We start from the raw sequence: 10,669 nt of genomic DNA on the forward strand, positions 1-10,669 counted from the left end.
AGATAGTCAATTAGTTGACTGCTTGCATGGGGTGGGGGAGCAGGGGAGAAGTTGAAGCTTGCTTAAACCCTGCCCCCCCAGAACAGTCTTTGCTGTGCTGCCTGCTCCCTTACCTCCCTGTGGGGTATACAGGCAGTGGGGAGGCTGCCACAAAGCAGCTTCTGCACACTACAGGCCCAGGCTTGCCTGTCTGTGGAGGGGAAGGGGTCCCTGTTGAAGATCCCCGCTGGACAGGGGCTGCTTGACCTGGTGAGCTGGGACTAAGCAAGCTAGTCCTGCTGCATTTTAAATACAGTAAGAGCCAGGCCAGCTCTTCCCCTTTAAAAGGCAGAGCTGCTTATTGGCTAATCATGCAGTCAGTACAGATTGTATTGACTACCTGATGAGTTACCTGCCTCTTAACATCCTTAACCAGAAGCAGACTGCAAGCAAATTCATTCTCCTTTATAAACTAACCAGGAAGACCTGTGATTTGGCATGAAAGGAAACTTTTAAGATTTTGTATTACTGTTTGCAGAGGATCTTAAAGTCCATAAAACACATGCTTAATTTTCTAAAGATTTTTTTGAGGCAACGCCTTATGTTAGAAGCTGAGCACCTTTAGCTATGCTTACTGATTTTTTTTAAACTTCTCCCAGCCTGACTTTGGACTATTGTGTACTGTCAAAGTGCTTTTGACACCTTCAGTGGCTAGCTGAGTCACTAGTACAGTCAAGCATTAAAAGAATTATCCCTTTGAATGGCAGAAAATTGTTTGCATTTAAGAGTAGCCCTGTAGTCTTAGTACAATCTCTACAAATGTAAATGCTCATATGCTTTTAATCATGCATTTGTCTTTGCCACTTATCACCTCAGAGTGGCTTAATTTTTTGTGGCTCCTACAGATGGTCTACATTAGTCTAAAACTTTTTTAAAAAGCTGTGGTCAGATGCAAAGTTCCACTAATAAGTATTTTTACACCAACTCCCAATGGTATGTTTGGACATAGCTGAAATGCTGAAAGAAACCAGTTCTTTGAGATTCTAAGGGGAGGCTTCAGTGTTTAACTACATTTGCTCTGCCTTTTAACAATAGCCTTCCTAAAAACTAATCACAACTGGTTTGGTAATCCTATTACATGCTGTTCATTCAAACCTAATTCACTTTAGTGTTTCCTCTGTCCTAACAGTTAAAGTTCAGCAAATGAGTGGTGCAGTCTGAATTCATTTGTCTAGGCAAGTTAATCAAGGAAACATTCAGTACATTAGCTAAAGCCCTTCAGATGCTTAGCACGTAAGGATGTCAGAGGAATTTGACTACTGTATCACATTTAGCATATGTTCAGTTGAACCTGAAGCTTTCACTGTACAGGTACCTTTCATGAAAAGGGATTTCATTTCTATAGAAATTCACACCAACTTAATATGCATTCACCCATCCTCACAGATTGAAAATCCAGTAAACTCGTGTTCATCACTTTATTTTGTACAAAAACATTTAAGTAGTTGCCACAGCCGCTGCCTGCGTTCTCTGCATGGAGACTCTGGTGTGGGTCTTAGCCAGATGATCAGTGAATTCCTGCAAAAGAGTAAGACATTTCATTATCTTCAAGCAAATGTTGCAGATCTCACTATACATCCATTTTAAATTACAGACTGAGTTCTTACAAGTTTAATTTTATCTTCCCTGATCCCTCCAAGCCAGGGGGTGGGCAATAATTTTTAAGGGGCTACTTCTTGTGCTCCCCATCACCCAATTGGACTGGGGACAGGGGAGTGGCAGGGTGGCCATGGATCAGATCCACTGGCTTGAGGCCTGATCCAGCCCATGGAAACTCCTTTACCCACCCCTGCGACAAGCTCCCCCCCCCCCCGCCTCATTTTACTCTCTAACTTGACAACTAGGAAGTAATAATGACCAACATGGAGAGTCCAAAGAAAAGCAACATATGAAAAAGTCTTGAAAGAGACCAGAGGGAGGGGGCGATCTGATAAGTTTAAGAACTAATTCCACAAAACCTGTGATGGATAGTTTAGGGGTACTTGGGTCTTGCCTGAGCACACAGAGGCTAACCTACATGACTTCTCAAAGTCTCCTCCAGGCCTACATTTCTCTGATCCTATATGGAATTCTGCATCTTCATTTTATTAACTGCAACAGAAATCTGAAGGAAGACCAATTCTAATCAAGTTAGCCTACAGGAGTTTGCCATGATGATCCCTGAGATCAATTACAAAACCTGATTTTGTGCTTACCTGATACGGAGACTTGGTGAATACAGTCTCCTTCCAGAGGTCAGGGGTCAGATAACTGTATGTCTTAGAGATCGCATCAAAGGTGGCTTTAGCTATTGAGAAAAGTCAGACATTGCACATTGTATTACACAGGACCAAAAAGGTAGAACTCCATTGTGCAAGGCACAATACAGACAACAAAGCTGTGCCTGCCTCAGCTTAATGGTCGTCATTTCAGGAAAATAAATGTAGAGTTTGAAAAGGAACAGGGAAACCATATCAAGGTCCCTCTGCCGTGCATATTGAACTCATTCTCTCTCTCTCTCCAATGACGACAATTACACTACTTTAACCAAGTGTAATTGAGCAGAGCTGAGAGAATATTAAACAGGATGCATGTAGGAAGACATTTGTAATTCAGTGCCTCAAAGCCTTTATTACAAGACAGATCTAACTCCAGAATAAATTTTGGCAGGATCTATCTACATTATACAATCTGTTGGCATACAAGGTTTGATTCCAAAAGCTTTTAATTTAACAGCTAAAATAGTATTGGATAAAACAGCTAATTTGGTCATCCACTGGGACTTGATTACATCTAGACACCTAAAACAGCTAGCAGTTCAGTATGAATTTGAGTCAGACAGTTTAAACCAATGTTTCAACTTTTTTTTATATAAAGTACGCCCCCCCCTTTTTAAAAAAAAGATTACAAGTACACCCAGTATCTACAGTTTCAGACAATTTTTTCCTACCGTTGTAACATTTGTTTAAACAACTTAATTGTAGCCGGGCAGGCGATAAAATTTTGGGGTATGAAAGTACAAAAATAAAAACGCTGTAAAACTTAACACAATTCAGTTTACTCCAAATTTCAATTGTTGCCACACACCCTCCGCCCCGCCCCCGACTTCTCTCAAGTACCCCTAAGGGTACTAGTACCACTGGTTGAGAAACACTGGTTTAAACTATCAATTGAACAACTGGCCAAAAACAACTTACCAAAGTTGCCAAGTGTAGCGGTACAACCCCTGGCTGAGGTATAGCAGTCATCAATTCCAGCCATCATCAGCAGTTTCTTGGGAACAGGGGCGGATACAATTCCTGTACCACGGGGTGCTGGGATCAGACGCACCAGAACAGATCCACAACGACCAGTAACCTAAACGGCACAGCAGGTTACATTCAACTAACCCATGAGACTATTGAATCCTTAATTCCTTCATGCTTTGAAGTGCAGAGTTAGGATGTAAAAGACTAGTCAACTATCCGATAAGCATTTGCTTATCGGATGGTTTTTTGACTTGGCGATATCCTGACCCTTTTGCTGCCTCTATGAAATTGAGGCAGCAAGGGGGGGGGGGGGGGGGGGGGGGGGGGGGGGGGCGGGCAGAGGAATGGGTACTTCAAAGTGGCAATGCCCACAGTGGTGCTGCCTCTTTGAAACCCCCAAAGCGGCATTCCAAAGGGGGCAGCCACTGCACAGCAGGATCAGCTGTGTGGCGGGCTGCCCTTTAAACACCGCCTCTGCGCTTTGCAAAGGGGCAACCAGGAAGCCCTGGGGTCAGCTGGGAAGTCCCAGCTGACTCCGGGCTCCCCGCAGCATTTCCCCAGCAATCTCCCCGTGGCACTTCCCGGGTTCCGAGCAGCATAGCATGGAGCTGAGGGTCAGTGGGGGACTGAGTTCCCCCACTGACCCTGGGCTCCATGGCTTTGAAAGAGCCCCTGCTGGTACACCAAGTTCCGCATTCCTCCTTTGAAATGTACAAGTGCCCCAGCGGGTCAATTAACCACATTTTAACATCCTTAGTGCAGAGCTATGGTGAAATCAATTAGTCTTACCTTGCAAGGTACAGTATGTGGCTTGCCAATCTTGTTACCCCAGTAGCCTCGTCGTACTGGTACGATGGACAGTTTAGCCAAGATGATTGCTCCACGAATAGCAGTGGCAACTTCCTTGGAGCATTTTACACCAAGGCCGACATGACCATTGTAGTCGCCAATAGCAACAAAAGCCTAAAATTTAAAAAAAGGCTTTAAAGCTGCATATACATGTTGCCCTTACAAACTAGGGATGTCAGCATGTAGTCTAGTACATGATTAACCAATAAGCATTGGTTTATTTCACTACATGCATTTCCCCCACCCTGGCTAACTCTATCAGAGGCAGCAAGATAGGGAGGGAGAGTGGGAGGTGGTGCCCATGAGGTGCTGGCTTTAAGCAGGCTCCCCACAAACACGGGATCCACCTGCCCTCCCCTCCCCCATAGTGCTGTCTGATAGAGGCAGCAGCGTGGAGAGTGAGGGGGCAGGCAGAAGCTGGTACTGCAGCTCAGAACTCCCCCCCCACACACACCTGACAGGGGCTGCTGGTACAGAGGCAGCAGCATGGGGCAGCAGGCAGCCAATCTGCTCCCCTGGGGACCAGCTCCTGCCTGCTACCCCATACTGCAGTCTCTGATATAGAAGCAGCAGTGCTGGGTGACGGGGGCTCCCCCCGAGTGGCGCTGGGAGTGCACTGGCTGCCACCCCCACCCCCAGGGACTATCGAATAGTTGTGTAACCTCCAAGATTTCATGTGGTTACACGACTATTCAATTACAAAATATCTAACATCCCTATTACAAACCTCTCAGGAAGAGCATACCCTATCATCACCACCACAGACTACATCCAGCACAAATTTTGCCCCTGGGTTATGACAGTCCATCAGAAACTCAAGTCTCCCATCTTTCAACTTCCTGTACAAGTCTTGAAGCAGATTCTGCACTATGACTCCAGAAGAGTGAAGAGGCCATTAAAGGCTGATTTTTCCATTGAGGAATACCCCAATCTACACCACTTTGGCTGCTGCTCCCCATAAAGCAGGGCTGGCCGGAGCACTGCTACTTTCCATTTACTCCGCTACACACCACTCTAGCCAAGTAGCAATTAGAGCAACTCAGACTACTCAAATTTGCAACAAGGTTACTGCTAGATTCACTTTTACCCTCCAATCCCTGTTCCTAAGCCAAGGATAGTTCAGGGTGGAGAGAACTCTTGATTGTTCAATAGCCTTCTCCAGCTAGGTCCTGGACAGAAGACTGCCTTAGAACCAGCCACATGGCATTCCCGAAAAATTACCTTGAACCTGGTACGCTGACCAGCACGGGTCTGTTTCTGGACAGGCATGATCTTCAGAACCTCATCCTTCAGGGAAGATCCCAGAAAGAAGTCAATGATTTCTGACTCCTGCAGGAAGCAAAGAAACTTAGTTAAAACAGCTACCTTGTGGCAGGCTTAAGACAGGATCAATAAGTTTCCTGCAACTAGGGGATGTTAAATATAGATTAAATAATTGACTAGTTGATGGATTTTCCATCAACTAGTCGATAAGTGGGGGAGCTGCAGCAGGGTTAGCGCCCAGCCCCGGGATCTAACCTGGCTGTGGCTCTACCTTTTAAATGGACTAAGAGCCTGTGGGCTCTTACCAGGCTAAAGTGCAGCGGGGGGGACCCAGTGTGAGCCTAGGAATCACCTGCCGGCTCTTAGTACATTTAAAAAGCAGCAGAGTCCCAGCTGCTGGGACTAGGTATGAGCCAGGAATCAGCTGATTCCAGGCTTGCACCTGGTCCCTGCCACCCACCCCCGCCCACAGAGACGCTGCTGTGGGAACCAGCTTTTAAGCTGGCTCCCCCTTGTCACCGGCTCCTGCTCCCCCCTTACTGCCTCTGACAGAGGCAGGGGAAGGGGGATCACTAGTTACTTACATCCCCACCTGCAACACACAGCACAGAAATGAACAAGTATGTATACGATAGAATTAGCATATCTGGTAAGATTTAATTAACCTGCTTTGAAACATTCCAATATATCTTGTAATACATAATAAACATCCATTCTACTTAAGTCATAATGAATTTGACTTGCCTTTTGAAATCTATTTTCCACTTTCATCAGAACAGTTGATTCATTATAATCAGGCATTACACTTCCTGTATTATACTACTTCCAATCAGAACTTCTGAACTGGCTAATGCAACATCTTTTACATTTACAAATCAAATTTTTTGTTTCATGTATCAGTTTGCACGAATTCTAGGGCACTTTAACAATTCATATAGGTTTTACCTTGATTGGAAGAGAAAACAGATAAATCTCTTCAAGAGACTTGATTTTCATATCTTTGACTAGGCGACCAAGTTTGGTGACAGGAATCCACTGTAAAAAAATACCCAATGAATGTCAGTAACAATCCAAAGTGTCATAAGCAAGAGCTTAAGCGGTCATAAGCTGTGCCCCTTAAGAGCTTGTAAGTTATATTTTAGCTTTTATTGGTAACATATGCACTTTATTACTAAAGTATAACAATGGAAAAAAACCTGCAACCTGGAAAACCTTTACCAATCTATCACGCAGTGCCAATCTTCTCTTAACAATCCCACATGACTATCATGTTATTGGCATCCTTATGTGAACATTAACACACGTAAATGTCACAAAATATTTAACAGATACATAGCTTAAAGCTACAGATAAAAAAAGCCAGTATTTAAGTAAATGAGTAAACATGGCAGAGCTGAGAAACAGACTTACTTCTTTGTCTTCAGCTTTGCCACGGGCCCGCCCTCTTCCACGACCTCTCCCTCGACCCCTACCACGGCCTCGGAGACCACTACCAAAGCCACCTCTGAAGCCCCCTCTTGCAGCTGCTCCTGCACCTGCACCTCCTGCTCCTGCACCTCCTGCTCCTGCACCTCCTGCAGCACCGGCGTCGTCCGCCATTTGCTAGAAGAGGGATAATTACCTATTTAGTTACACGACCGCTTCAGAGCATGCCCAAAGACAACACAGGCAACCAGGCCTGTGCAGTTCCCCAAAGTGGGCTGGTCTCAAAGACAAGACAGGGAGCACTGGTCCCTTTTAGCATAGCCTCCAAATTATGTTACTACCCTTATTATCGCCTCTTCCCATTCCCAAGGGAATCTGGCTCCCATTTCCAACAATGCCAACCACACCATCCCCAAACGGGGCAGAGCCTGGAAACGCATCAGTAAACAATACGGGGAGGAAGATGCCAGCAGCAAAAGGCTGGATGGAGCCTCTCTCTGGGGCCTATTTCACCAGCTGCGATCTCCATTTCTCTTCAGGCTAGCACTGGGGGTGCCGCACACCCCGGCCCGCAGAGGGGTAATGGGGTGAGCTTTCCATTGCACTGAAAAGGTGCCTCATTTCCTCGCGTCCTCCTGGGCAGGGAGCTCCCCCCCAAGCATCCCGAGAGCCCTTCCCCCGAGGCCAGGCCCAAGCACCCCTCCCCCCGTCCACTTCCCGCGGGCCCAGGCCCAAGCACCCCTCCCCCCGTCCACTTCCCGCGGGCCCAGGCCCAAGCACCCCTCCCCCCGTCCACTTCCCGCGGGCCCTGGCCCAAGCACCGCCCCCCCCCCCCGCGGCCTACCCCCCAAGGGGGCGAAGACGGGCCAAGCAGCCTCGCCCAGGGCAGGAAATAGCCCTGCGCCCGGGTGGCGGACCCCCAGCAGAGTCTCCGCAGAGGGACCCGGCCCCGCCCGCCCCGCGGCCCGCCCCGATGGCAGCGGATTTCCACCCCCCGCCCTGCAGCGCGCCCTTACGTGTTCTCTCAGACTAGAAGGCCGGCGCCTGGCGCAGCGCGGTATTTATAGCAGACGTGTTCTCGCGAGAGCACCGCGCTCCCAGCCCGCAGAGCGCAGGCGCTGCCCCTCCCTCGCGTGCTCCAGGCTGTGCGCAGCACGCATGCGCGGGGAGCGGTGGAGCACGAGGACGTGCTGGGGCTCTGGCTCTCTTCTGCCGGCAGCCCCGGGACGGTGAGTTCGCGGGAAGCAGCTTTGGGGGGGGGGGGCAGAGGAAAAGCCTCCCCCAGCCCTGCGCGTCCTGCGGGGGGGAGGGGAAGGAGGAAAAGCCCCCGTGTCCTGCGGGGGGAGGGGACGGAGGAAAAGCCCCCCCCCGTGTCCTGCGGGGGGAGGGGAAGGAGGAAAAGCCCCCCCCCAGCCCTGCGGGGGGAGGGGAAGGAGGAAAAGCCCCCCCCAGCCCTGCGGGGGGAGGGGAAGGAGAAAAAGCCCCCCCCCAGCCCTGCGGGGGGAGGGGAAGGAGGAAAAGCCCCCCCCCCAGCCCTGCGGGGGGAGGGGAAGGAGGAAAAGCCCCCCCCCAGCCCTGCGGGGGGAGGGGAAGGAGAAAAAGCCCCCCCCCAGCCCTGCGGGGGGAGGGGAAGGAGGAAAAGCCCCCCCCCCAGCCCTGCGGGGGGAAGGGGGACCAGGACCTCCCCCCCCCCCCCCAGCCCTGCGGGCTCTGCGCGAGGCCAGTCCAAATTGTCCCTCTTTGGCTGGGGTCCTCGCGGTGCACAGGCCGCCAGGGGCCTGCCCTTGCAGAGGGGCCCGCTTCCTGGGCCCTGCATGGGGCCCGCCTCTCTTGGACTCTGGCATTGCGGGAGCTGGCGCGGTGCCTGCCCTTACAGGCCTGAGCAGCGAATTTGCCCCAAGGAGGGAGGGAGGGGGGTTTGGAGAGACAAAATGCCACCCGGCGGGGGGGGGGGGGGGCCGGGGCGTTCCCTGGCACTGCTTGAAAATCACCCCTGGCCTCTGCCAGTGGCTTCTGGGGAGATAACTGTGCCTACAGCAACAGGAGCGTTAAGCTTATTGCCCACAGACCCCATGTGTGGGGAATAAAACCCATGTTCCTATAACTCAAGTCAGTAGACATAGGGAGGTGAAAAGTGTCACCATTTACATGCAGCCCCTCCACCCATGTTGGGAGGGACGACCAGGGGTGTCGGGGAGCCCGTGCAGCGGTGGAGGGAGGAGTCAGGTGTGAGCCTGTGCATGTGGCGAGCCAGCTTTAAAGCTGGCTCCCAACTCACACTGGATCCCACAAAGCTGCCTGCTGCTTTGCGCTGCTAACTCTGATACTAATGCTGGCTCCTGCCAGCCCCCTCACCCTCCCTGGCATGTAATCGTGTAACTGCTGAATTTTTTTCAGAGGTTACGTGATTATATAATTAAACACGTTTTAACATCCCGAGGCAACCTATTAGTATATACGATATGATAGAATTGAGGTTTCTAATCGAATAACGTTTGTGTTCTTCCAGCACAGCTGTGGGAGTCTGAAGAGCCATGGATCACACACGAACAAACGTAAAAGGCCACTGAGCACCTCAGCAGCATTCCACATATGTACCCCTCTCTGTGTGCATATATGACGTACAGGTGCTCAGCTTATACATGAAAAGCTTGAAGACAATTTCACTTAAACACTGATAATCTTAATGCTGAAAAAATCAGTCACCGGTCCTTACTCAGCACAAAAAGTTGGTCAGTAATTAGTCTGGCTGCCTTCATGATAAAGGTTGCCAGGATCAGGCTGTCAAATTGTAGCCATTCTTCTAAGAGGGTTATTTAGCATAGTGTTTACAGACTATCTCCTGTTCTAAATACATAACAGGACAGTCCTTGCCCAGAAAAGCATACAAGCTAGATCAGGAGCAGGCAATAACTTTGGAAGGGGGGCTACTTCACAAATTTCGGAAGTAGCCATGGAATGATTAGGAAGGGGTGGGATTGAGAACTGACTTGCTGGGTACAGTGACCTTATTTTCTGAACCTCCTGCAGCTAGTAAGAATGGTTTATTTTAAATTATGAAACAGATGAAGCATTTTAACGTTCTCACATTACTTTACTTAAAATGAAGTTTGATAAACTAAAATATGTCCAACATAAAAGGTTTCAATGTTTTCTTTATTTATGGCAGGGATGGGAATTGTTTTGGGGTTGGGGGTCACACAAGTGAGAAGGAAAAAAAAACTCTAAAAGACCCCCCCAAGGGTCACTGATGTGACACCAACTGAGACACCTCACTCCCCTGGTGCCGCAGCCTCACAGGGTGAGGTGAAAGGAAGGGGGAGGGGGCACAGGTTCAGGGCTTCCCATAGACCAGGTTTTCTTTTCTGGGGTTCTGGAGTTACTGGATTTTATGGACCTCCTTCGGCTCTGGGGTAGGGACAAAAGTGGGGTACATTGTGCAACCCAGGGCTGCCAGCAAGTAGGATAGAGATGGGGTACAGGATCTGGGAGGGAGCTGGGGTGCAGAAGCAGGCTGGGAGTAGGGGGCCTGGCCAGGTGGAGGGAGCAGGAACAAGGGAGGGTGTTGGAGCAAGCTAGGGGTGCCGGGTGTTGGTGGGGGAGGGAAGTGAGGGCATTGGGGGGGGAGGGGGTCTAGGCATGAGGAGGTACCCTGCCCCCTTGCAGCAATGGCTGCCGCCACACTGCCCTGGCTGCCCCAGAGGGAGGCCTGCAGCCACGCAGTCCAGGGCCAGCCCCAAAGGCCATTGTGCATGGAGGGGGGGAGGGGGTGGCCGTGCGGAGCCCGTCACCGTGTTTTCGGGCCTCCCGGGCGGGGGGGGGGGGAGGCCCCAGCAGCCCCATTGCTCGGCCCGGCAGCACGTGGG

The 10,669-nt window shown here is 50.1% G+C and overlaps 1 protein-coding gene, 1 long non-coding RNA gene and 2 other non-coding genes across 4 annotated transcripts; 2 read left to right on the forward strand and 2 right to left on the reverse strand.

The window, feature by feature from the left end:
• Positions 1-1,443: 1,443 nt before the first annotated feature.
• Positions 1,444-7,001, reverse strand: RPS2 (ribosomal protein S2). Its single transcript, XM_006129284.5, has 7 exons — positions 6,789-7,001; positions 6,324-6,413; positions 5,337-5,444; positions 4,056-4,229; positions 3,216-3,375; positions 2,235-2,326; positions 1,444-1,557 (listed from the first exon to the last, which is right to left on the reverse strand). Exons 1-7 carry the CDS (start codon positions 6,975-6,977, stop codon positions 1,477-1,479), a joined length of 894 nt encoding a protein of 297 aa, XP_006129346.3. The 5' UTR covers positions 6,978-7,001; the 3' UTR covers positions 1,444-1,476.
• On the reverse strand, positions 2,458-2,595 carry LOC112546852 (small nucleolar RNA SNORA64/SNORA10 family). The gene has a single exon (XR_003090565.3). It is a non-coding gene; the product is annotated as a small nucleolar RNA SNORA64/SNORA10 family (small nucleolar RNA).
• Positions 7,002-7,766: 765 nt separating the features above from the next.
• Positions 7,767-9,943, forward strand: LOC142818638 (uncharacterized). Its single transcript, XR_012896207.2, has 2 exons — positions 7,767-8,032; positions 9,313-9,943. It is a non-coding gene; the product is annotated as an uncharacterized LOC142818638 (long non-coding RNA).
• On the forward strand, positions 8,779-8,909 carry LOC112546855 (small nucleolar RNA ACA64). The gene has a single exon (XR_003090569.3). It is a non-coding gene; the product is annotated as a small nucleolar RNA ACA64 (small nucleolar RNA).
• Positions 9,944-10,669: the final 726 nt, after the last annotated feature.

Source organism: Pelodiscus sinensis, chromosome 15 (assembly GCF_052426305.1).
Source record: "Pelodiscus sinensis isolate ZL-2025 chromosome 15, ASM5242630v1, whole genome shotgun sequence".
Taxonomy (NCBI): Eukaryota; Metazoa; Chordata; order Testudines; family Trionychidae; genus Pelodiscus; species Pelodiscus sinensis.

Bases quoted from the DNA above. Each gene is read 5' to 3' on its own strand.
- RPS2 (XM_006129284.5), bottom strand. From the start codon at position 6,977: ATGGCGGACGACGCCGGTGCTGCAGGAGGTGCAGGAGCAGGAGGTGCA. The intron at 6,414-6,788 runs GTAAGTCTGTTT...ATTTTTTTACAG, and splicing joins GCAAAGCTGAAGACAAAGAA to TGGATTCCTGTCACCAAACT. The intron at 5,445-6,323 runs GTAAAACCTATA...TGCTTCCTGCAG, and splicing joins TGTTTTCTCTTCCAATCAAG to GAGTCAGAAATCATTGACTT.